This window comes from Oculina patagonica, chromosome 14 (genome assembly GCF_052425735.1).
Source record: "Oculina patagonica isolate OP01 chromosome 14, crgOcupat, whole genome shotgun sequence".
Lineage (NCBI taxonomy): Eukaryota > Metazoa > Cnidaria > Anthozoa > Scleractinia > Oculinidae > Oculina > Oculina patagonica.
Window position 1 is genome coordinate 4,339,260 of NC_135771.1, and position 27,074 is coordinate 4,366,333.

Genomic DNA, 27,074 nt, shown 5'->3' on the forward strand with positions numbered 1-27,074 from the left:
GCGGCAGGCCGTGAGAATTCGACAAACAACCCTAATTTGCATGACAATGAAAACCGGGTCAGACGTTTTTCCCTGTATGTTTTTCTCTTCTGCCAGTAGAATTTTTTAACTTCTTCAGTACTTGAAATTTCGTACCTCTCTTTTGGTATTACAGGAGTCCGAGGGGTGTTGAATAAGCGAATGGCGAAACGTTTGAAACAAACCGTGTGTTAGTGTAGCGAAAACAAGCAAATTTCTGCAAAATTCGTACGTGTCTGCCACGTGAAGCCAGACAATAATCCTCTCAAAATTCGAGTTTGGAACCGGAGTTTTGAATATAAAATCGCAAAATCGAGCTGCCGTTTTAAGTCTGTGTCCGAGCCAAGTGGCCCATACAGCCGGAGCTTATCCCGGTTTCCGTAGCATTAGGCGACTAGGAGTATTGCTACTCCCCCCTGGATGGGATGCTAGTCCATCGCAGGGTTACACCCCAGCAGTAAATTCGCCGGTACCCATTTATACAGATTTATACACCTGGGTGGAGAGAGGCACTGTGAGAGTATTGCATGCAGCCACTTTTCGATTCTTGTTTCAAGTTTATCCGTGGCTCCACCCGATTTTTTTTTTTATTATTTTTCTTGAAATTTAAAACTGAACGTTTTGAGCTCATTTGCATAAATTCATAAAAGTTGTTCTGCAATGTTCCCTTTCGTAAGCGGTCAACTAGATTTTTCAGGGGCTGTCCGTCGCTATTTTGTACAGGCTCAAATATTTATTACCCATAAGGCAAATTGAAGAAAAAGTCACGCGATTTCCAGGTTCCCTAAAACTAGCATCAGTCCTTTTTTACTGACAAAAGAAAAAATGAGGCGGCTTAAGGCTTGAAAAATTAATTGTAATATCCTAGACATGGGTGGATCTAGTGGCGTTAGATTGGGTGGCTAGCCACCCCCTTGATCCAAAAATTTACATAAAAACATGAAAAATATAAGGAGAGTGAAACTCGATAAGGTGTTTATAATGTCTGGTGAAGGGATATTTTGCTCAGTATCAGTACAAGTGTCATAGGTTGAACGCCCGTCTTGTGAGTTAAAGCAAAGCATTGTCTGTCTGTCTTAAGGAACAAGGACGAACTCCCTTTGTCATAAACGATAATAACCAACTGTTCAGTTTTTCGAAGTGCTCACAGTCGGCATAAAGGGACTCAATCGCATGGGAGGCTAAATAGGGAAGTGTTTCTGTTTCCTCTTTAAATGCCTGTCAAGTCTGCCCTTTCCCCTAAATCTGGATGTGATGTTACAACCAGACAAAGCGTGGAACAAGGCAGAGAGCTTTCTAGGTACAGATGGAGAAATCGTAACTGGTTGTGTACTTATACCTGGTTGGTTCTCAGTTGGAAACTGGAGGAGACTGATGCCGGTAACAAGAAAAGAGCCGCTTTTTGAAGGTTGTCTAAGGCACCAACAGTGAACAGACCTTTCGCAGGCAAGGGATACAACTCCATCCTCGTCAAAGCGCTCGCACTCTTCAAGCTGTGTGACCCTGACATAGGAAATAGAAATTTCCAGCTGGTGTAAATGCTGGATGATCCGCTTGTATCTCGTCAATCTATGTATGTTTAGGTCAATGCAGACGGGCAGAGGCGGTTCGCGCTCCTATGAGTGCCTTGTTTCTGTATTGGATTCCTTTGATTTTTTTCTTTGTGTTGTAGACAATAGGCTGATCAACGGTAAGGCATGCTTTGGACTCGTGCTTATCTTTCTTTTTCAAACCGTAACCCTTGAAAATTAAGAACATTAAGGTTTTGAGGCTAGATGGTAACGACGCTTCTTGACTATTTTATGGAAACGATCCATAAATTTATACGCCTCGTTGCTAAAAAATGTATTTTCTTATTATTGAAGCTGCCTTAGCTTGACCAAAACCTTGTTCGACCTCTGTGTAATCTCGTTTCTTCAAGGCTTCTTTAAGCATGTTCCGCTTCCCTGGGCGGCCACAAACTACAAGCGCATAATTACCATAATAAACATTTTAGATTACTGCATCTAAAAATTGAAAATTTAGCGAAACCTCAACAATGTCTTCAATAGAACTGCAAATTACTTACGGAGTAGAGGAATATTTGCTTCTGTCCCACTGTCATTGGAGGGTCCTGAAGGGGGGGTACCAAATCCCATTTCCCAGCCCAAATTTTGCCCAAATCCCATTTCCCAGCCTATTTTTTGTCCAAATCCCATTCCCAGTAGTAAAATTCCCAGTGTATGGAAAACCGGACTTAAGCATAATATTTTTTTGTTTTGATTGTCCTAAATGTAGTCCACTCCCTGAACTCTCCCTTCGGTGAACCCAGGTACAGGCGTCGTTGAGCGAGTCCAGAAATATTGACCTGCATGCGCATTCTCAGAAATCTGTCAGCCCCACCCCCCTCCCCCCATCCCAAAAAAGGGGGGAAGTTGAAGAAACCAAACCATAATCGACAGCACCTTTGGAAACGCACGCACAGATGTTAAATTCAAAAATTTAGTACTTGAGGGTTTAATACCTATTCATTACGGAGATTCATTACCGTGGAGACAGAAAGAAACCCGCTGGGTTGGTGTTCGTGGGGGGCTGCTGTCGCATCGACGGCGGACCGGGATGGATGGCGCAGTTTTAGTTTTTTGGCCGGCCTCAAGAGTCCTCATGGGCACGATGAGGATAAGTAAGTAAGTATTACGGCTTTAGACAAAGGTTATGACAATTTTTCTTGTAGATGTCGCGCAAATTTGTTGCGTAGTTGAATTTTTCATTTTAGCAAACTATTTTTACCCTAGCGCACACGTTGCATGTAAGAAACGCCACACGTCTCTGTGGTTTTTCATTGGTTTGTTTTAAGCATGCACATGCAAGTTATTCCAGACTGTCCCTGGGTCGCAGAAGGAATAGTTCAGGGAATGGACTATCCAAAATCATGTTCTGCTAGTTATATTATCACCAATTGCAATACTGTTGAGAACATCACTTTTCTTTTTCTTTTGTCTTGTAGAGGATGATAGAAATTTTCAGTAGCTTTAACTAAAGCTTTCAAGTTTTTATCCCTTACTTACCACTACCCTGTAAAACTTACTATCACTTCTTTTAAATATTCCATTTGTGCCCATGCTCAGTCATAGCAGTTCTGCTGAGTAATTAAATCAGTTACACGAAAATTGATCGACGCTTGATGGACACTCGTGCAGTGTAGTGGTTTCGTTTCAGAGTTAATTTTCAGCGTTTTTACTGTCTATGCCGGACTTTAAGAATATTATAGAGCGTAAAATATGCAGGTTTCGTCATGTACTGACATGCTTCCCATTCCCATTTTTTGTTTCCGAATCCCAGTCCCAGTTACCTAAATCCCATTTTCCCAGTGAAAATAAACGCAAATCCCAGTCAAAATAGGCAAATCCCAGTTCCCATTTTACCCCTTCAGGACCCTCTCATTGCATCAATTCAAAATGGCGTTGTAGCGGTGCTTGAGAGTTTGTTCGTGGTCAAAACGTTTAGCAAATTTTGCAAACTGCAAGAAAACATTCAGGCCGGGAGCCACGGATAAAATTATTTAATAGTCTTTAAAGAATCATTCTGCAAAGTTTGGTGCTTTTATCAACCATGTAACTATTTTTCCAAAAGTTTGCGCTAAGCGACCTGACTATACGTTTTCGACAGCAAAAGGTAGCTTTTCACGTTGGTGATTTCCCTCAAGGTTTCTAGATAGATAGATAGAAACTTTATTAAAATGTCATAAACCACCTAGCTGGGGAAAACTCCCCCACTAATACAGGGACATAACAAAAAAAAAAAAAGGTTGAAATAAAAGAAAATGCTAAAAAACTATGGCTATTTACAATAAAAAATATGTACCTTCTTCTACCTACCTTCTCTTTTATTTTTATTTTTTTTTAGTTAACTCACGTATTGACGCTATAGATATCCGAAGTAGTTATTTGTCTAGACGCAGAGAAAAAATTCAAGTTGAAAGAGTGCAGATTGAGCATTTTGTCTTCTTTTGAAAAACAAGCACTTGTATATGTCGCATATCCAATATGGCGGCGGAAAGCTCGCAAGCAAATTCTCGGAATCTCACCGTATATTTCTCAGAAAACATCCAGTGGAACGGACGAATGTTTTGAAGGCGAACCAGTCAAATTTCAAGAACGATGTGAGCGTTAATTAAGGTAAGCCTCTTCTTTCACAGATACCGAGCAGAGCGTTTTTGAGAGAATTGTATTTATCGTGAAAGAAAAAATAAATTTTGATTTTGCTGTGAATCTTGACGAGCAGTTTGTGTGCTTTTCTTCGTGCCGCCTTCAACAACCGTCGATAAGAAAGTCGTTATTTCTAGCCGTGGTTTGCATTTAAAGCATTTTATATGCTCAGTCCGCATTTTATACCGTAGTCCGTATTCTATACCCAGTCCGCAGTTTGAGTCTGCATTTGTGTTTCTACCCAGTCCGTAGTCCCAGCCGTAGTCCGCAGTCCGCAGTCCGCAGTCCGTAGTGTTTGATACTGACCGACTAAACTGGTCAGCGGATGTTAAAACCAAGATGGCGACCAGTAGAGGATCGATATGTTGCTGTAAAAGTTGCTGTAAAATGGACTATTTCGACGTGATAATTTCCGTTCAGATTAAAGCGGATTGCAAGGTGATTTCTTCCTTCGCTGCGAGATAAATGTACTAGTGATCTAACAAAATTCTCCTCTTTTTGGTACTGAAGTTGATTCGAATTGTTATGATGACAACATGGCGAAATCCGCCGAGTAGCACTTGATTCGCCCCTTGTCAACAACCGAAGGAGTAGAGAACGGCCAACTATTTTTACATATTCTCAGAGCGGAAGGATGGAGCTTGCCGCTGATATGCAGTTTAACTTGTGAGTACGAGCCACTTTTGATATTTTACTACATAAAGTTAAGGAAAATTTGAGCTGGCCTTAAACGTCCAAAATAGCCAAACTTTAGATCCTCGTCTCTTCCTTGATAATCAAAGTTGTTCAATGCAGTTCATCCAGTTTAAAAGGCCAAGGCTTGTTGTTCACAAGTATTGATATTTAAGCGATGTAGCTGCAATATTTGTATTAGAGCGAATGGTTGGACTTTACCAAATTTCACGATCCGGCCAATGGCCACCGAGGCCACCTGGAGGTGTAAAAAGTTTTCATTCAGATTTCATAAAGAAAACAATTTTTCTCCAGTCTAATTTCATATTTGTTACTTACTTATAATAAGAAATTACTGGAGGGATTTTGAGCGAATTCTATTCACTGAGCCAAATTAAGTTTGTGGATCTAAAGGAGACATTCTCTTAAATTCAAAATTAAAAAACACATTGAAATTAAATGCAATTTAAAATAAAAAATTACAATTAACTAAAATAAAGTTGAAATTAATTTAACAAAATAAATTTAAATTAAATATAAAATAAATCAAATTTAATTTAAATTAAATCTCTATTCACTTATTCATTAGACTGTCCACAGCCTCTCTATTTTTCAACGCAAAAAAAGCGAGAGAATCGGCGAGGAAGCGAGCGTGAGCGCGAAGCGCGAGCGCGCGGGGGGAGGGGGGCGGGAGCGAGCGAAAGATCCTCGCGCTCATTCGATCGAAAAAATACGAAAAAATAGAGGGCTGTGAACAGTCTACTTATTCATGGAAAATGCGCATAACATGCTAGTTCTTAATGTCTTCGTTGTGATTCGATGATTTTTCTTATGTTATTCATTTCCTTTTAGACTCCAGTATTTAAGACCCTTGTCAGTTGTGCATTGCACTTTCAATTTTAGACCAAAACGCTGAACAAAACGTCAAAATTAAAACCAAACGTTACCAGGTAACATTACCCTGTGAACCTGTCAAAAATCCTTCTAATAAAAATTATTACTTTGTTTTTCTTACCCCTTCAACAAATGAAAATTTCATCCTTGATTTCTCATAACTTATACCTGGGTGTGGTTCAATTTAAACCTTGGTACAATCTGGTATTTTTCTTTGTTTTATATTCATTGTTACATACAACCAAGGGTAACATATGGCGTTCCGTTACAGCCAAAATCTTGAATCACAAACTACATAATATGAAACACGCATCGAATCAGCGAAAATGGATTGAATTCTGGTGGGAGAAATGCTGGGCATGAGCTCAAACTGGTCAAGGCTTCCGGTGAAACTATACTTCTGGTTCTGCTGACCTTTCGTTTTATTTTTGTGAAGTTAGTTCGATTGATATGTGCGGTTTGACATTTGTGTAAGCGGTTTCATTCCTGTTTGCAGTTCGATCCATTTTTCGCTGGTTCGATTGCGATTTGGGCAAGTCGGATTCATTTGCGTTTGGTTTGATTTATTTTTGAGGCGTTTGATTTGCTTTTTGGCAGATCGATTTATTTTTAGGCAGTTCGATTGATATTTGTGCAAGTTGGATTTATTTACATAAGGTTCGATTTAGTTTTGCAGAGTTCGATTGGTTTTTTGCCATTTTGACTTTTTGTAAACGAACTTTGTTTTACTTGTGACCGTTTAATAATATTTATACGCGTTTCATATTGTGTATTTTGTGACTTTAAGATTTTGGCTGTAACGGAACGCCATAGTAACATCAAACTACCAAACTACAACAAATACATGCATAAATGTTATTAATCTTAAATAAGTAAACTCACCTTCGGCAAATTTATTTTCCAGCTCAGTGTTTCCTATGGCTTTTGATGCTTGACACATTTGTCTCAAGAGTTCTTCTAGGCGACGCATACAACGAATAATACTTCCTGACAAACAAAAAATAGTATTTAACTTAGTACTGATGATAAAAAAAACACAACTTTAAATATAAATAAGTTACAATTATAGAAGTGGAGTAAATTCCACATATAAACGCGATTGCATGATTTACTCTGCGTGTTTGTTTTCTTTTCTTGCATAAAAGATTGGAATCGCAGGGAAGTCACATAATTAGCTGTAATATGCAGAAACGTTTTATTTAGAATCATTACCTTCAAATGCATCTGTCATTTTACAGATCTGTGAGAATGACGCTCCATTTGCCCAGGCAAACACCACATCCATGATATGAGGTTTAAAGGACTCCACGTAGGTTTCCACATCAATTTCAAGCTTGGCTTCTTCTGAAACTTTTCCAATACGGCGAGCAGATTCCTGAAAGAAAAGTCATGGTGTGAGAATAAGAAACAAAACGTTCGACAGAGGTTAACATGTACTGCAATGATGACAAAATAAACATGCATGATGCCTTATACGTTGAAATTTGCCAACACAACGAGAAGTTGATCTATTTATCATTGACTTACTGACCAACTGATTGACGGACTGGGTCACTGACTGACTGATTGACAGATGGATGGACTGACTCATCACTACCCAAATAACTAATTGTTTGACTAACCATCTTTAATATAAATGCCTGTATGACTGACAAAGAGATTCTATAAATAACTACCTTCCAAAGAAATTGGCAAATGGGCAGGCGTAATAACTGCTGCACAGGCTGACTGACTAATGGCCATGCTTGATGTGACTGTCCATGTGATGTTTGGCTGTCCCACGAACACACGAGAAGACAGACATCAAGTCAAGACTTGTTGGTTTGTTAATAACTGTTGATATGTGATGTAAATCATCTGATTCTAGAATTCCTACCTGCATCTGTCTCAAGGGACCTGCCAACTCTTCTGTAAGCTTGGGCAATTCATCGCTCTGTTTCAAAGACAGAACATTGTGTGACTTAACCACAAATGCCACAAATGCAATAAAGATTTTCTTTCCGGGGGGAGGAAGTGGGTGGTGAAAAAGTCCACTTTCGAGTCTTGTGACCTATCATGCCAGCACTTATCACCAGTTTCCATAGCAAGTAGCGACTAGTAGTGTTTCTACCACCCCCTGGATAGGATGCTATGCCATTGGAGGGTTACTTCCCAGCATTTAATTCCCCACAAAGAAATTTATACACCTGGTTGCCATGGAGGGGCACTGTGAGAGTAAAGTGTCCCAGGAACACAACACAATAATCTCAGCCAGGGCTGGAACCCTACCCCTGATCCGGAGCCTAGTGCACTAATCATTACGCCACTGCACCTCCCACCTAAACCAATGGCATCTAAATTTCCGTCACAATATTAAAACTCTCTCAAGCAGGCAGGTGACAAGATAAAGATAAAGGAGAATTTACAATGCAAGGAGTAAACAGTGTCATATCCATAAGAGAAAAACAGTGACAATCTCAAATGCACAAGTACGTAATTTGGAAATGAATGCAGTTCTCTACCTTTTCTTCAAACACAAAACAGCTGAGCAAAGCAACACACTGTTGGACTGTAAGGTCATTAAAAACGCCATTGAAAATCATCTCTGTGAGTAACAGCTCGTCCCCACTAAAAATAAAGCATGCAATGTTATTAGTCTTGACATAGTCTGTTTTAAGAGCCACAGCTACTTATTGACCAATAAATAAACAGTTACCTAAATCAACATGTAACAATGGTTGTTGGCTGTTTCAATTTTACCTTTCCCCTCTATTCGTGAACTAAGATATTTTCTGAATAATTTAGACAGTGACACTTAAGCATGGTAAAAGTTTTTACCTCAAAAACACAAAACAGGGACCCTGACCCAGGTTTCCTGACAATATACAAGTACCCATTTACATACCTGGGTAAAGGGCACCAATGATACAATGCAACGGAAATGGGCAGGGCTTGAACCTGGACATTTAGAGCCGGCATCTAATAAACTACCCACCATGTCTCCCCACTTGTAGCAAGGACTTGAAGGGTTTCAACTTACCTGCTCAGTTCACAAGCTACCCTTCCTTTAAGCTCGATAACATCAGATGCTGTTGCATATCCTAACCTGAAAACATGAGAGTTGGTATTAGTGAAGATTGCAATAAAACGTCTGCAACAGACTTAAGTGTTCCATATCACCAGAGCTTATTACATTTTCTGTAGCATTACACAACTGGTGTATTTTATATTACTCCCCCCCCCCTCTTGGATGGGATGCTAGCCCATAGCATGGTTAACCCCACCATTTAATTTACCAGTACCCATTTACACACCTGGGTGGAGAGAGACACTGTTAGAGTTAAGTGTCTGGCCGAAGAACACAACACTTTGAATGGCCAGGGCTTGAAACACCACCATAAGTTCAGTGCACCTCTCATTACAATGATCCAATAAAGCACTGAGACACATAGTTTCTAACTGCAACATCAACAATTTTAAATCCAATGTAAAACAAAATACCTTCTTAAGACTCGTTTCCTGCACTTGAGTTCGTCCAACTGTAGAATTGTCTTTGTTCTCTTTAGTTCTTTCTTAACTGTTTTGATCTCGGCTGTAATCTAAGAAAAAGAAACATTTGAGACATTTCCTTATGACAAATATGAACAATCACGACATCGTAAATGATACAGTGGACCTCAGCTCCCCTCCCCCACCCTACAAATGGACACCCTTGGGACCAATTAAGAGAGCTGTATCGTCAAGGTAGGTGAAAATGTAGTGTTTGAAAGTGGGTTTAAAACCTCATTAATAATTTGTTAGGAAAATACAAAGGAAATTTATGTTTAATGAGTGTCTTTGTATCTGATAAAGACACGGCTAAATTTTATGTCCAATTTTCTTGGCCAGAATAACCCAAAATCTCAATATATCAGTGCAAGAATGAAAAGATCTACATCAGAGGTTTATTAAGCCGTTTAATAAACTCACAGTTCATGCTTTGTCAAGTCTAAAACACTTGGCTGTGCCTCATGTTTTAAAATTGATAACTTTAAAAATACTCCTACTTGTTTATTAAACATTACATAACAATAATTGAACAAAATAATTAGTTTCAAAAGAGACTACTGTGCTATGTTAATGATTGTACCATCCTAAAAATTATGAAAATTACGAACTTCCTGGTGTGTCACAATGAACATGAAACAAGAAAGCATGATTTACCTGCGCTTTCTTTTCACATAAGCTGTACAGTGATTCTAGAGACGGATCTTTGTGCAAAGTGTGAGTGTACATACGATGCTCCAGGGTCTCTATTTTCTGTTCAAAAGCAAATAAGATCATAGCATAAATAATCTGTCAAGGCTTGTGGGGGGGACTCGTTTTGTTAAGTGTCTGAGGGGGGCGGGGTGCTATGTAGAAGGACACTTATTTCAAAGAGACAATGCTCAGTAAAAAACATAACATTCGGGGTCAAATTTAAACTATTGACTGCAAGCAATAGTGAAAACTATTGCAGCATTAAATAAGGCTAAAGCTAATCACCATTATTCTCTGTTTTCTTTAGCAATACGTGCAACGACAAAATATTGCTACTCCCCTTGGGAGGGATGCTAAATCATTGTACGTCAGTCCCCTCATATGCATGGCTGCCCCAGCAATGCCAGTACAGGTGAACCTCTTTAATACAGACAAGAAACGGAACAGGAAAATGTCTGTATTATGGAGGTTTCCTTGGTACAGAAGTAGAGTTCTTATGAAATGATTTTGGTCTCTTTCAGACCAAGTGAACTGTCCATAATAGGGAGGGGTCTGTATTATAGAGGTGTCCATAAGGAGAGGTTCGATTGTAACCCTTTAAGGTGGTGTTACACGGGACAACTTGCAACAATGATTTTTCGCCCAACACCACATCAACTTTTCGTGCTATGTTACACGAGTCAACTTTTCGCGCAACATCGTACAAATTGTACTTGGCAACATCCATGTTACACGGGACGATTTTCAGCGCAACGCCAACTCGCAACATTTTGCGCGCGCGTCCAGGCCATGTTGAACAGAGTTCTGGGAAGGTGTTGCGCGAAAAATCGACGGCGACCCTGTTACACGAGTCAACTTTCTGAATATTCGTCATTTTGCGTTGCGAGTTTTTGACTTGGGTTCAAAAACTCGCAACGTGTTGCCGAGTCAAAAGTTGCGCGAAAAATCGTCCCCGGTACCATGTTACGCGGTGAACGATTTTTCGCGCAACATTGTTGCGTAAAAAATCGTTGTTGCAAGTTGCCCCGTGTAACATCACCTTTATGCTTCTCGGCAAGGCACCATGAAAGCAAAGTGTCCTGCTTAGGAACACAACACCATGATCCAGGATAAGGCTTGAATCCAGACTCCTTAAACTGGAGTCCAATGGGCTTTAGATGCAGTGACTATTAGGTCACAACACCTCTCACTAAAAGATAGAATAGGGGGACAAAACAGAGGGAAAAAAGATTTTCACATAAAACTGTAAGTACCAGTAATTCTGAACTCAAAAGAATTGCTATACATCCAGTGGTAACTGGTAACATACTAACCCGTATAACAGACTTCAATCCATCATCTTTGATTCCCATGTCTTCAATAGGATCTAGCAAAGGTAGTCCATCTGGGAATCGCGATTTTACTTCCTTTGGAAACAAAACCAACACAACAAATCTCCTTAAGGAGGCTCGATGTAGTTTTTTTTAGACTAAGGGTGGTTGTTTTGAAAATTAAAATTACCAGGAAGCCAATGTTCGATTTTTGCCAAAATACACCATAATGATCAAATGTGACCAAATTTTAATTTTTTACCCGTCACTTAGCCACAAGGGTTACCATAGCAACGATTGACGTTTTCTTTTGTTCTCAAACAAGCTTGATTTTCTCGAAATCTAGACTGACACTTGGTGTTTATTTTTTGATATGTTAAAGTTTAGTAGATTGACTAACTGTTGACGAAATACTAGAAAAATCTGTAAGAGCGTTTTCAAGTAAATCAAGAATGAAATTTTCAGAAAAACACCGTTTTAATATAAAATAGGCGCCTTAAAATTGTTTCGTATTATTTGAGCACAGTTTCTCTCACTGAAATATAAATACTTACACCATCAAAGACCATTAACTAAAAGCGAAAGACTTTTTACTTTAATTTGTTAAAATGTATCGACTGCCGATTGTAAGAAATTATAAGAAAATACCAAAAACTTCATTCTTGATTTACTCTAAAACGCTCTTACAGATTTTCCTAAAATTTTGAGCACAGGTAGTAAATCTACTGTACTTGAACATATCAAAAAATGAATACCAAGTGTCAGTCTAGATTTCGAGAAAACCAAGCTTGTTTGAGAACAAAAGAAAACGTCAATGGTTGTTATGGTAACCTTTGTGACAAAGTGACGAGTAAAAAATTAAAATTTGGTCATATTTGATCATTATGGTGTATTTTGGCAAAAATCGAACATTGGCTTCCTAGATAATTTTAATTTTCAAAACAACCACCCTTCGGCTAAAAAAACTACATCGAGCCTCCTTAAAGGTTTTTTTTATACAGTTTCAATAAGTCTGCTGGGGAGAAGTCATGTTTTCTCAGACAATGAAACCCTAAGTTCTTGTGACTTCTTGCCTTCTAAAACTTGCATAAAAGGTAAAGAGAAGACACTTATTTCTCTTAGATAGTATGTGCATTATGACTGGTCTTTTAGGGGTCTTATTCTACAGTATAGCCATGCACTTGATTTCTTATATTTTCCTTTGTGCGTGGCATTTTCTCAGTTTATACTGTAAGACATAGAACCATATTTTCTTCCTGTTGATTTAGGTCTGACGTACTTTGTGCTAAGGTAACAAACCAACTGAAAAAATGGTCCACATCTTACAGTGTGATTCTTGAAAATGATTATTTAGAGGTATATATTGATCTCCACCCATTCATACTGCTTACATACTAAATTCAGGATAGGAACTTACTAAAAGCTTAGGGATGGACCATTTCTTTCTTTCTTTCTTTCTTTATTTTTTAAGGGGGGGGGGGGGAGTTGGGTAATTTCTTCTCAGCAAGAATTTTTTCAGCAATGGTATTTGCAAGAATTTGTTTTTACCAATTTTTTTCTCCTGCTTTTCTTGTGCAAGTTTTTTTGGAATTACCCAACACTCCTCCTTCAAAAATTAAATTGTCTGTACTTTAGTTGCAAATGCCCCACAATGAATCCAAGCCAATTATTCAGAATCATAAAATCCTAGGCATAGTTTTAGCACTTCTTTCCCTGCTTTATGTAAATAATATATTGCAAAATCCATCAAAGAGCTAACCTTGATGGATTTGCCAACACTCTGGCGACTGTCCAGTGACCTCAAGTCTTTGGGGATGTACAATCTCACACTACTGATTGCCTTCACCAGATGTAACAAAATGGGCACCACCTGAAAATGGTAACAAAAAAATCCATACATGTGTACACTCAGTGTCTCACAACCAATCAAAATACTGTTACACATAATGTGTTAGTGTTAAGAAATCTATCAGAGACAGCATAATAAGCAGAAGTGCTATATTCTAAGTTCTACAGAAAATTATCCAAGTGGTTAAACTGATCTATGGTACAAAATTATCACTAATTTTTTTAGTGACCTCTGTCAACCTTAACACAGTGAAAAAAGTTCATTATAGCATGCTATCGCTAACATGCAGACTCTATTTATAGCAATTTTTATTTTCTTCCAATGAAGCTGGATAGAAGTCACCTAAACTTTAGTGAGCATTTTATACAACAGATTGGGTTAACCAATTGAACAATTTAATAATGTTGCATAAAAAATCTAACCTGCATTTCTCCTTTTTCATCAGGTCCACATGGCAGTGGTGTATCTCCATCAGCTGCCTTGAGTGATTTGCTAGAACAGCTCAACAATGCTTCTACCACAAACAGTGTCTCCCCTTGTGTTGGACCACTCTGATGAAACAGTACAAAAACTATAATAATAGCCCTTACTGTTGACTTTCAAATAAAATGTAGGTAGGTAGGTTTGAAAGGTAGATACATTGCAGCCAAGTAGGTAGGTAGATAGGTAGGTAGGTAGGTAGGCAGGCAGGCATGCAGGTAAATAGGTAGGTAGGTAGGTAGGTAGGTAGGTAGGTAGGTAGGTAGGTAGGTAGGTAGGTAGGTAGGTAGGAAAGAAGGACGAAAGGCAGGTAGGCAGGCAGTCAGGCAAGCAGGTATTTACTTATGAAGGTAGGCATGTAGTCAGGTAGATAAGTAGGTCAGTAGGCAGGCAGGCAGGTAGGTAGGTAGGTATGAAGGTAGGCATGTAGTCAGGTAGGTAGGTCAGTAGGCAGGCAGGCAGGCAGGAAGGTACGTATGACGGTAGGCACATAGTCAGGTACGTACAGGTAGGTAGGTACGTAGGCAGGGTGGGTAGGTCGGTAGGTAGGCAGGTAGATTGGAAGGTAGGTAGGCAGGTAGGTAGGTAGGTAGGCAGGTAGGTAGGCAGGCAGGTAGATAGGTAGGTAGGTAGGTAGGTAGGTAGGTAGGTAGGTAGATAGGTAGGTAGGTAGGTAGGTAGATAGGTAGGTAGGTAGGTAGGTAGGTAGGTAGGTAGGTAGGTATGTAGGTAGGTAGATAGGTAGGTAGGTAGGTAGGTAGATAGGTAGGTAGGTAGGTAGGAAGGTAGGTAGGTAGGCAGGCAGGTAGATAGGTAGGTAGGTAGGTAGGTAGGTAGGTAGATAGGTAGGTAGGTAGGTAGGTAGATAGGTAGGTAGATAGGTAGGTAGGTAGGTAGGTAGGTAGGTATGTAGATAGGTAGGTAGGTAGGTAGGTAGGTAGATAGGTAGGTAGGTAGGTAGGTAGGTAGATAGGTAGGTAGGTAGGTAGGTAGGTAGGTAGGTAGGTGGGTAGATAGGTAGGTAGGTAGGCAGGTAGGTAGGCAGGCAGGTAGATAGGTGGGTAGGTAGGTAGGTAGGTAGGTAGGTAGGTAGGTAGGTAGGTAGGTAGGTAGGTAGGTAGGTAGGTAGGTAGATAGGTAGGTGGGTAGGTAGGTAGGTAGGTAGGTAGGTAGGTAGGTAGGTAGGTAGGTAGGTAGGTAGGTAGGAAGGTAGGTAGGTAGGCAGGCAGGTAGATAGGTAGGTAGGTAGGTAGGTAGATAGGTAGGTAGGTAGGTAGGTAGATAGGTAGGTAGGTAGGTAGGTAGATAGGTAGGTAGGTAGGTAGGTAGGTAGGTAGGTAGGTAGGTAGGTAGATAGGTAGGTAGGTAGGTAGGTAGGTAGGTAGATAGGTAGGTAGGTAGATAGGTAGGTAGGTAGGTAGATAGGTAGGTAGGTAGGTAGGTAGGTAGGTAGATAGGTAGGTAGGTAGGCAGGCAGGTAGATAGGTAGGTAGGTAGGTAGGTAGGTAGGTAGATAGGTAGGTAGGTAGGTAGGTAGATAGGTAGGTAGGTAGGTAGGTAGGTAGGTAGGTAGGTAGGTAGGTAGGTAGATAGGTAGGTAGGTAGGTAGGTAGGTAGGTAGGTAGGTAGGTAGGTAAGTAGGTAGGTAGGTAGGTAGGTAGGTAGGCAGGCAGGTAGATCTACATTAATTGAGCCTAATGGTCCATAGTCATATCCTTTGTCAGTGAAGCATGAACTGACTAGGAAACAAAAGACATTAATATTTTTACACACAGTACAAATTCATCCCCGCCTTAGCTGAAATCTGGACCATCATGCAACCAAACCTAGCCTGCCTTTACAAATTATTTTTTGATTGTTTCATCATCTTATATTCTGCCAAGCTCGGAATTTGGTGGCACATCAAAACAAAACTCATTGTGGCTGATTTCATTATTCTGATCATCAGTGTTTTGCACAGTTTGTTATTCAAGAGGATAAATAACTTATTTTATTCAATACCTTTTGATTTGCTTTCTTCTGAAAGTTGAGAACAACACCCCAACCAAAATCACTGTCATTACTTTTAACCTGTAAAATATTTAAATTGTGACATACGTTAGTGCTGGAGATGAAGAATAAATTTTCATTCTACTGGGAATTGGGGTGTGATGTGCTATAGGGTAGAGTATGGTTTTAAGGAAGGGCTTTCATTTTGAACAGGGCATGCAGACTTTATTCTTGTTGGGTTCCCCAACAAATGAGAACCAAAAGGTTGTTGCTCTTTGTAACAGCTTCTGCAGCCTTCTACATGTCTCTCAATGCCACCTTATAAATTTTACTTAAGCAAGCAAAGGCTGATAAAACATGTTAAAAATGCTGTTACAATGTACTACGACTCACCTGAATTAATCTTCCAGGCTGCATAAATGGAAGACAGTACTTTGGTTGATGAATAAAAGCCTGAAATAAAAGCCAAAGATATGTTAAAATAATGTCTTTCAGTTAATGACAGAGATTAGTTTGCAGTTTATTTACTTAATCTGGCACTTTTCGCTGCCTGCTGATTGTACTAGATATTGAAACACCCCAGGAAAAGTCTCCATAAAATAAATGTAGTACAAAGGGACTGTAAGAAGTAAGACAAGTTGCCATGACTTGTAACCAGATTTAACCTTTTTATCTCACTCACCACTAGTAGCCATGCTAGGCTGACCTCCATGACCTGACCTTTATTACAAACTCAACAAAACCATGCATGTACATGGTGCATCATAGGGAAAATTATACAATGGCAAAGCGAACAAAAGAATAAGATACAGCGCCAACTAAAAATCTTTGGGAGGGTGGGTGGGAAAAGGTCAGTAACGGGGGACGTATCAAAAACAACTGCCCACCAAGGTCACATGACCTTTTCCCAGGTTACAGCGGTGTGTGAGAAAAACATATTTCACTTATTTCGTTTCCATAAGCCAGTGGAAAATAACGCTTTAGTATAATTAAGATTTGGAGTGAATAAAGAAAAATTAATTACTTACCAGCATGTCATCGCCCAGTCTCTTCAGCTGCTGTCTAATTTTGTAGTATGATGTAATCGACTCTTCATTTGGGATTTCAAAAGTGTCCCTCTTGGCTTCAAGTTCTTTAAATTCTACAAAATAAAAACAGAGGAATAAGGTGAGAGATTGTTATGTACACTTCATTTTATGATCATTGAGTCAGGAAGTGATGCACGCATACTGCTATAGCGGGCAACAGCCCACTTCTTGGTTTGCATAAATTTTGTGTGGTACAGTTTATCACGTTGAAGAAAGCAGTTTTAACCTAAGTCTTAGAATGTAACTTTTGTGTGTGATGATACATATGAAAGTGATACTGCTTGTTTCCCAGGGGGGCACTCGAAGTATACATGACGGGCGTCCGACGAAGCTTCATATTGCAAACCCAAAAAAATACACAAGCCTGAAATTTTAGACGCAAAAAAATACCTGGCATCAGTTCAAATGAATATTTTTCTGATCCTCTGATCGCAACGAAAACCCAAAACGAAATTTAAAAAGTTCCCTTAGAGATAAGACCCAAAAAAATATGCGTAATTTTTTTAAGACCTAATAAAATATGTGACAGATCCCTTCACCCAAAAAACCCCTGAGCATTTAAATTTTTAACCCAAAACATATGTCGGACCCCCCCCTGTCATGTATACTTCGAGTACCCCCCTGGGGCTTGCTTATCATGCTGTACAAGTTAGTTGTAACTTTAAGGTCTCCAAATGAAACCTTTGTGTGTGACAATTCAAGTGAGGGAGTGTGACCATTGAAATAAGAGCTGTTGAGTAGTACTTTAATGTGATGCCATCATTTCTTTTGTACAAGGTGGTTCTGTAAAACCCTACTGTGTAACCATTCAAATGAAAGCTATTGAACAATACTTTTCTGTGATGCTACAAGGTGGTTCTGGCTTTTTAAGTCTTAGAATAAAACCTTAGTGTGTGACCATTCAAATGCAAGCTATTGAGCGTACTTACTCTCAATCATGCCAGGAACAGAGGCATAATTCTGAAACTGATGAAAGGATTTTTCCAGCATAATCTCAGGATTCACTTCTTCCACACGAAGCAAGTTCAGTACCATGTTGTATGTTAGATGGAAAGCACTGTTTAGTGGATCGGCTTGACCCTGTAAGTGAACACAAGTCAATGAACAAATAGAGAACTTCCAGATTGAAGTACAAGTACAGTCAAACCATACCTATCTGGTATATGGTTACTAAAAGATATTATGTGACATGTACCAGAGTTAAACAACTTTGGTTTTCTTCATCAACATTGATACCTTTAACAGTTCTTTTCCAACATCAGGTCCCATTTTTTCATCCACTATCAAAATGACGATTCCTCTATCGTCAATGCCACGCCTTCCTGCTCTGCCACTCATTTGAATGTACTCTCCTGATGTTATCTAAAAAAAAAAAACATTAAAAAAATTAATTCCAATAGCCTATAGTGTAGGTGTTTTTGGTGGGGAGTGCACCTCACTTCCTTTTCAGGGTGTCTTCAACTCTCTTGTCCATATTTTTTCTTTCCCCAGCCCTCAAGACACTTGATAAGCCCTCCCCTTCCCCCATTTATAAGCCCATCTACCTGTAAACCAAAAAATACATCTGGTTATAAGCCAAAATATACCTATACTGCAGCCAACTGAAATAGATTCTCTTCATACTACTGATTTCTTAGAGTTGCATCATTTTATTGATGAAATGCATGGGGGCACAGGGGTTGTCGACTTAGTTTTCTGCCCCCCCCCCCTGGATGGGCACCAGTCCATTGCAGGTTACTTCCTAGCATTCTGTCAGGTTTCCTGAACAATTTACTGGTCCCATTTATACTCCTGAAGCGCTATTGGCTAGAAATAGAAATAGCGCTATATAAATAAAAGTATTATTATTATTATTCTCTTGATTCTATAAAAGTTAATATTAAGTTATTTATAATTGTATTTCATTTGAATTAGATTTACGATGTAACTACTCACAAATCTAAAATCTTTGCCATCAAACTTCCTTGCATTTGTAAACACCACAGTCCTTGCCGGCATGTTAAGACCAAGGGCAAACGTTTCTGTAGCAAACAGGGCCTACCAAAAACAACCAACATGTTAAACTGATCCTTGACAAAGACACTGCAACAATGATTACATATTATTTCCTTCTGGTCAAAGAATTCTGATTTTTAAACTCTTTATTGAAAACTTTAGTGTGTGTATTTTTTTCTCTTCAAGCTCTTTTCTAGTAATCAAAAACTGCCTTTTTTCAAGTGACATGTACAACAATACTTGAACATTACTTTAACCCCTGAACTGTACTTATCAATTAATCCTTTTAACTATTAATCAACAAATTATCCTCTTGTTGATGATTTTCTTTACTCTTGTCCCCCGTCTGCCTCAGAATGCACTAATATTACAAGGGGAATTTAAATTTTGATCACTTGAAAACATTACACTTAGTAACTAACCTTGATTAAACCTTCTGAAAAGAGAATTTCAATGGTCTCCTTCAAAATTGGAAGAAGACCTGAGTGATGGATCCCAATGCCACGCTTCAGTAGCGGAAGAACATGTTCCACCTAAAATACAACAACATATTCATGAAAAAGTCAAAACTTGGCTCTGGTGGTAGGGTGCTTCTGGAATGAGAGAGAGAGAGAGAGAGGGGGGGGGGAGAGAAAAGACTGGATGGCTGTTTGCTGGCTTTGGTGAGCAGAAGAAATCAGAAAGGATGTTGTTTTCTGTTTAGTTTTGACTATGGCAGAGCAACTAAAGGTGCTGACTTCAAATTTGTTTCTTACTACATAACTTTTCATTATTGGGAAATTAAATGAATGGAGTGTATTACAGTGTACTACAAAGCTGTACAATGTTATCCATTTACCTGAGGAAGGGTTTTGTCCTCATCTGATAAACAATCAATAGCATTGTTAAACACTTCTTCCACCAACTTTTTCTCTTGTCCTGAAAAAAGAAAAAAAAAACACATTAAAAACAAGCCAAAAAAAATTGAATAACAAATTTTATGCAGAGTGGGGAAGCATCAAAGTTCCACATTTCTTTAGTCTATGTATTTACTAAGCATGGTGTGATGGTTCAAGGTGGTTATCATGGTCTAATACTGCATTGGATTATGAAACCAGTCAGAGGTTCTGGTTTTAAGACATCACTACTTATCCTTGTGGAAGATGTGTTCTTGGGCAAAACTCTTTACTCTAGCTAGCAGACATGCCACTCCCTACCCAGGGGTATAAATGGGTACCTGTTCAGGAAACCGTTAAGACAACCTGACCAAATGCTGGGAGTGTGGGTTTTATCTGGGATGGGCTGGTATTCTAATGTAAATGTAAACGTTATGTAGAATTCTAACCTGAATTAAAGTCTAGTTTGGACATCTGCAGGGCATATGCCTCACATTCTTTTTTGCTGAAGCTGAAGATGATAACAGGCTGGAAATTCCTCTCCATGATCATTTTCACAATTTTGAAACAGTTTGAAGGACCTGTAACAAAAGTTAAAATCTGACTTCAAACTACGGCTTAAAATTTAAAAGGTTTAGTAACGCAGCATCATGGTCCCAGCCTGGGTTGTTCAAAGGGTAGATAATACTGTCCACCAGGCCCCAGTTGTTCAAAGGGTGGATAGCGCTATACACCGGATAAATCACTATCCAGCCGATAAGTGTTGGCAAAACAAACTACGCTATCCACTGGACGGCGATTTATCTCCTGGATAGTGTTGTCCACCCTTTGAGCAACTGGGCCCAGATACAAACATACTGGTAATTCATCCTTTCAACAATAGGGACCTGGTGTTAAGGTAGTCAACACTGATGCACAACCACAAAAGCTAAGTAAAAGTTTTTTTTTAAGAAAAGAAGAACATGTATGAAGTTAAGCTGGAATTCCTAGAAGTGCAGGGCATCAATTAAAAAACTTTTTGTGGGGAAGTATAGATATTTTCCGCAACAACACAATTTTCAGTACCTTTAGTTCCTCCTTTTCGTCCTTTCAGTGAGCCAGGGTCAGTTCCTCCTTCTCTTATAACAGCCATGGCCTTCTGGAAATTTTCCTCTCGAAACTCTCCCTGACAAATGACATTAAATAATGTATTACTAAATGATGTTTTCAGCTGTGAAAACATCTGAGGTGATTGTATCACTGAGCTTCATTGTATGATGCTATTTTTAATTACTCATGGTGGCTTCACGTTCACTGCTACTAAGGGCTCTTCTGGCTATTCTGCTCCGGAATAGAAATCCAAGTATTCCAGAATAAGAAGAACAGCCAAATGAATGCACATTAAATTACTCCAATTTTTTTTCATTCCAGATTGATCCCAAACAATGCACCCTAAATTTTCAATATAAGGTTTACACAGTCTATAATCTATACTTCAAAAATCTCGATGATTTGGTAAGTGCAGAATGCAATATGGAACAATTGAAAGTATGATGTTTTATATATGTTCGTGTTTATTTGCTTTATTTTACTTTCGGAAAAACTGTTCACAGGCTACTTGTATTCTTTCCCAGGTGTTCCTTACGCTAATCTTTGCAAACGTAACACGACACTTTTGTTCGTTTGTAACAAAATACTTTTGTCTTCCTTGAAAATGCGATAACATGAAACTTTTGTTTTTTGTTTGTTTTACGGCGGCATCGATGACATTTGTTTAATTTGATTAAGTTACGGTTTAGACTGCACGAAAGACGATTCTCAAAAACTAAAGAAACAAATCTAATCAAAAAACATATTTTTCGACAGGTTTTTTAAAACGCAGTACAGCTAGGATATTTGTTTCCTGGTTATCAGGTGTTCACGCCGAAAATCCCGGTGCAAGTTTTTGCATACCTAATTACGAAAGTGCTGTGAAAGTCTCAAAATCTAATTTAATTAATTTGCGGTTTTTACTTGGCGCCAAGAAGTCTGCAGGAAGCCTACCGCAAACACGCAATACAAGCGATGTTCATGATAGTTCCAGAAAACAACGTAGACTAATCTGCGCATGCGTTTGGTGTAAATTACGTTGAGTAGTACCACAAGGAGAGCAAATGGTTTTCTGAAACAAATATATACGTTTGAGATCTTCATATGAAAATAACGTAGATGTGCTCCAGGTTTTACCTAGGGGTACGGTCAGGTGCTCACCACCCCCACCCCCTCCACAACGAATAATTAATTAATCGATATTAATTAATTAATTGGTGATTAAAAGTTTACACTGTAGCGCTTTAGGGGTTTAGCGGACGACAGCCCCACCAAACCATCACAATAGTGCATTCTGCACTAAAAAGCAGTTATTGAATTTTCACCTTCTTGATGTGGCAATGTTATTCAGGGAAGGTGTTTACTGAAAATTTGTAAGAAAAATGTTTTGATAAAAAAAACTCTGTATTCAAAAGTGATAGAAACAACAAGCAAAACTCAGTATACATGTAAACATCAATTTCACTGTCTCTTTCTTGATTGCAGTCAAGCTACTTCTCATCAAAGCATAAGTCTCCTTGAATAAGTGCCTCTCATAAGCTCAAAAGTGTTTAGAATAAGCACCATATATTGTTCAGTAGTGTGGCACTTACACAAGGACAGCGTTTATAAATATTTTTGCTCTCATGTGCAGTGCTTATTCAGTGGCAGAGCTTATTGCGGGCCCAAAAGAGGCCCGTAACCCTAATCTTGACAGTGACCAGCGGATTGCGTTTTACGCGTGCGCACCACGTTAATAAAGGGCGAACAGAAAACGGAAGTTGAAAATTTTGTTCTTCCACTAAGAACAATCGAATTGCGAAACATGTGTCAATCACGACAGTTTGTTGTAACACTGGAAGAGAAAATCTGTTCTCCAAGAACGATTGTCACATAAGTTCTAGGCTTCTGTCACATGGAAGATTGCAAACATTACAATTTGCAGACTTGTTTTACGGGTGTTGCTTTTGCGAAAATTTGCTCTGATTGTATCACACATAAACCACGGCAAAGCGAATGATTCCAACAACGGTTATTCTCGAGAAATTCGTTATAACACTGACAACATAGCGAGTTTATCGACCGAGGAAAATCACATCTCAATTCACACCGCGTGCTCGACTACAGTTCACTAAACTGTCAATTCGACAAAAAACAACTCTGACTGGTTCGCGGCCGGTTAGCGGCAATTAAGCATGATTTATCATTAATCGAGCCACGTTAATAAAAGGCGAGCACAACATAGCGAGTTTACCGACTGAGAACAATCACATCTCAATTCACACTGCGTGCTCGATTACACTTCCCAAAACGATAAAAACATGCATTCCTTGCGTGACGCGTTACTCGGGATAATTGTCTTTTGCCCATTTAATCATTTATTTATCGACACTGCCATCTAAAATTACGCACTCTCGTACCAGTACCTTTTCTAAGTGCGTCAAGGCCCGCACTTTCTAACCTATGGTTACCACTAGTTTGAGTACATATGGAATGAACTTACTTTCTCATCTTCTACAAGAAAGAGCCCATCTCCGCCAGCAGGATAGATGTAATGTTGAAGAGGTGTTGGTCTGAAGTCTGTATACACTACATGGCATGGCTGAAAGAAGGCAAATGTGAGTCAGTCTTAAATTCACGAACTCAGTGGTCCTGTCGAATAGACTTGACTTGAACTCTGAGCTTACTAGGTTTTGTTATTGTTGTAACTCAGTCTACCATGTGGTCTTTGTTATGAAATGTATGTGTGTGCAAGTCACGTGGTAGGAGCTTGTAATTGGATCGCCATATTAAAAGACAGTTCTGATGGTTGTTGAGTTTCTTATTTCTTGTCGGAACGGTTCTCTTCGTTTTTTTTTTTGTTATTTGCTGCTTTATGCCTGAATGGCACGCCCACAACTGTAAAGCTGAATTTGTTTTAATAAAGGAATACTTGTGGCATGCTATAAGTGTGCTGTACCTGTTTGTGGAGATGTGCAATCCATTCAGCAAACTGCCTGGCATTAGGGATGGTTGCAGAGAGAAACACATAGTGCACATTGTCTGGTAGCAGGATAATGGTCTCCTCCCATACAACACCTCTCTCTGGAAAGAATAATTTGTACAATATGACAAACAAAATGACATCCTTGAAGCACATGTAAGTAATACAACTTGATCTAAATCATTCTGTTTTTATTGTACAGGAAAATCTAGCTTTTATAAGGACAAATTTGTGCAAAAATTAAACAAACTTAAATTTAATTTTAAATTTGTTTTGGCTTGTTGAGTTGATAAAATTCTATTACATACATGTTTGTACAAAGCTGTGCTCGTAGAATGATTGTAGGGTGCCCAAAGGCTCTCATTTAAGAGATATTGGGTGCCCAGCTCTTAAAAGCTTAATATATGATAGCAAAGTTATACAAGTCACCAAAGACAAAAGTACGTTGCCTGTGGCAACCCCGCTTTGCTAGAGTACAGCTCAGATGTACCAAATTACATGATTGTATAATTGAAGTCTCTGGATGATAATTTTTCTGAACTAACATTTTTGGTTAAAATGTGGTCTTTGTTATGTTGTATTTTACCATGTATTAGAAAAATTCATGTTGTCACGGTTTACTTGTAATGACTAAGTTCGACTTATTTTTGGATTAGTCAGATAACAGTTTAACAGTGATCAGCTTACCTTTATCTCTCATGTAGTGAATTTCATCAAACACAACCCAAGCTACTTCTCTCATAATCTGCAAGTGACCACATAAAACAAAAAATTATTTTACTTGGCTTTCTGCACTCATCTCTCAAGTCCCTCAACTCTGACAGAGAGTTTGTGGCATTCTTGCAGCAAATAATCACAGTGAAGCACAATTTAATTTTTGAAATATTGTATGTTTTTTGGTATGCATTTCCTAATATTTATCCATTTCCAGTTCCAGGTTGGGAGGTTTGCCTTACCATAAAGGTCAGCACACATTCATGAGGGGATTACTCCATGTGACTCGTTTCGGGACCAAGTCCCTTCGTGTGAACTACCCATTTTCTTCAAAAAAATCTAGTCACAGTGACCAAATTTTAGTCCCTGCAACTAATCCCGCAAATTCAAACTGGTTTGAAATTATGGGACTAGTCACAAGAAAATTTTGCTTGTTCCCTTGTGTGAACTGTTTGTGTTACTAGTCCTTGCGACCAAAATAAAAAAAAATCAACCAAACAAAAACCAAAGCGGCCAGTCTATGCGATTAGTCCCTTAATGGGGACTAATTTTCTATCCCGCGACTCTAGAGTTGCGTGACTAGTCCCTTCTGTGAATAGAAACAACATTTCATTCTTACCTCAGAACCTCTGTACAACATATTTCTCAGAATCTTTAAAAACAAAACAAAACAAAAAACAATTTGTCAGATCTACTTATCAAAGTTAAATACTATTGGACAGGTAACAATACTCAAAGTCAATTCTTAAAAAAAATGTGTTCCCCCAACTGTATGAAGTTGCAGCCATTAAACTTGTTACAAGATGTTTAACTATCCAAAGCATACAGATAAAACTAAAAAGAATATAATTATATTAATTTTGTACAAGTCGTGTACCTCTGTGGTCATAACCAGGGCACTTGCACTGGGGTTTATAGTGACATCTCCTGTCATCAAGCCAACGTCCTGGAATTCTTCATATAACTCACGGTATTTTTGGTTACTCAGAGCCTTTAGGAGACAAACAAGAATTACTGGCCTGAAAATCTTTCCATGTGCAATGTAAAATACAAATTATACAAGATTTTGTTGTACTATCTGTCCTATAAACAACCCTCCAAGTTTACTTTTTTCCTTAGTGGCCATTTGGCCACCAACTACTTAAGTTTTGGTCGCCAATGAAAAATTTTAGTCACCAAATTAAACTGATGCTTTCAATAATTCCTCTCAATTATAGTCGCCAGGCTGGTGACCTTGGTTCAAATTTAGTTGCCAGCTCCAAAATTTTAGTCGCCATGGCGACTAAAATGGTCTTAACTTGGAGGGTTGATAAATATTGAAATATTAATTCTCCTAACTGATCACAATACATTCCTCTTAATGTTAGTTTTGAGAATTTAGTGGTTCATCAAGACAATATCTCCAGTTGATGATTGTCTTTATTCTCATCACCTGTCTGTTGAAAATGTATTGATAATGTTAGGAGAAATTACCTTATTATAGGAAATTAACGCGTCATGAAATTAACGCGAATTTCAAACTTTCGCGTTAATTTAAGTTGCGTAAATTTTTGTTAACGTTAATTTCCGTGCCGTTAATTAAGTGGAGCGTTAATTTCTATGACGTTAATTTCCATTATTTTGGCCCCAATTTTTTGTTACAGTACAGATGTTCTTGACTCCAAAGAAAAAGCATAATTTTATCTGTCACTATCATTGATACTGTGAAGAACGCTCAAAGTGGGAAAAGTACCATGAACATTGTTTTCGTTTAAGATTATACGCCTACAAGTGTTGAAATAATCTTGTTCCTGTTGTGTACGTCGCGTTAATTTCCTTCATTTTGAAATGTTACCCCCTCTTTCGCGTTAATTTCCTTTATTGGGAAGTAATTTTTCCTTCAATTCGCGTTAATTTAAGTCGCGTTAATTTCAAATACCTTAATTAACACAAGCGTTAATTTCCTATAGTAAGGTAGGTATTGAACAGTGAGGAACAAAAGAGAGGTGTTGACCCTTTTCACTTACCAGCTGTAATGAAATTTTTAATATGCGCAATTTTAGGAAGACAATCAGAGCGGGAAAAATTATAAAATCAACAACAGTTCTGTGAGAAATATGTTGCTGCACCTTTCAATAAAACAGAAACTCTGAAGTTCAAAACCCAGCTAACGATTGCATTTTTTTGCTGCTGTGAATCACAATGATTTTGACAGCCAATGAACCTTGAAAAACAGAAACATACAAAATGGATTGAAATCTACCAATCACAACCAACAGACATGACCTTTTGAACCAGTTAAAGTGAACTTCTGTTCCCTGGGAGGTCCGCCTAGATGACTGACGGCAGCAAAAAAATGTAACTGTTGACTTGAGCAGAGTTTGTGTGGTATTTAGAGGTGCAGTAAAATACAGCAAGAAACCCAGCTTTTGTTTACCTTAATAGGTGTGGTATAGATTACTCTCTGCTTGTTTTGCAGTGACATAGCAATGGCATACCTAAATAGCAACAAGAAGATCTTAAACTTATTTTTATTAAAACACAATTTAAAAAGTGCAGTGTACAATATAATGGCTACATGCTGGTCAAAGTGGCACATTAGTGGAGCTTTTCAAGCTTTCTGTAACATGAATCAACTTCACACCACTGAAGGATTTTCTACTCCACCTGGAAGGGCCAGTCCATTGCAGGTTACTCCCACCATTGTGTCTGATAGCACTTATAGTTTGCTCAGATACCCATTTATAATCCTTGGATGGACAGAGACACTCTGAGG

The 27,074-nt window shown here is 38.6% G+C and overlaps 1 protein-coding gene across 1 annotated transcript in view; it reads right to left on the reverse strand.

Annotated features, from left to right (window-relative positions):
- LOC144638125 (exosome RNA helicase MTR4-like) overlaps positions 1-27,074 on the reverse strand; it is a 32,951-nt gene that overhangs the window by 3,834 nt on the left and 2,043 nt on the right. The window contains exons 5-30 of the mRNA XM_078497311.1: positions 26,736-26,796; positions 25,197-25,310; positions 24,939-24,971; positions 24,293-24,350; positions 23,582-23,706; positions 23,126-23,224; positions 20,641-20,740; positions 20,025-20,156; positions 19,539-19,618; positions 19,123-19,233; positions 18,641-18,742; positions 17,942-18,067; positions 17,635-17,785; positions 16,646-16,758; positions 16,011-16,070; positions 15,630-15,698; positions 13,571-13,699; positions 13,059-13,169; positions 11,303-11,395; positions 9,954-10,049; positions 9,252-9,349; positions 8,791-8,856; positions 8,273-8,378; positions 7,648-7,704; positions 6,984-7,146; positions 6,654-6,758 (exon numbers count right to left, since the gene is read on the reverse strand). Coding sequence (XP_078353437.1) covers positions 6,654-6,758; positions 6,984-7,146; positions 7,648-7,704; positions 8,273-8,378; positions 8,791-8,856; positions 9,252-9,349; positions 9,954-10,049; positions 11,303-11,395; positions 13,059-13,169; positions 13,571-13,699; positions 15,630-15,698; positions 16,011-16,070; positions 16,646-16,758; positions 17,635-17,785; positions 17,942-18,067; positions 18,641-18,742; positions 19,123-19,233; positions 19,539-19,618; positions 20,025-20,156; positions 20,641-20,740; positions 23,126-23,224; positions 23,582-23,706; positions 24,293-24,350; positions 24,939-24,971; positions 25,197-25,310; positions 26,736-26,796 — 2,558 coding nt within the window. The remainder of the gene's footprint in view (positions 1-6,653; positions 6,759-6,983; positions 7,147-7,647; positions 7,705-8,272; positions 8,379-8,790; positions 8,857-9,251; positions 9,350-9,953; positions 10,050-11,302; positions 11,396-13,058; positions 13,170-13,570; positions 13,700-15,629; positions 15,699-16,010; positions 16,071-16,645; positions 16,759-17,634; positions 17,786-17,941; positions 18,068-18,640; positions 18,743-19,122; positions 19,234-19,538; positions 19,619-20,024; positions 20,157-20,640; positions 20,741-23,125; positions 23,225-23,581; positions 23,707-24,292; positions 24,351-24,938; positions 24,972-25,196; positions 25,311-26,735; positions 26,797-27,074) is intronic.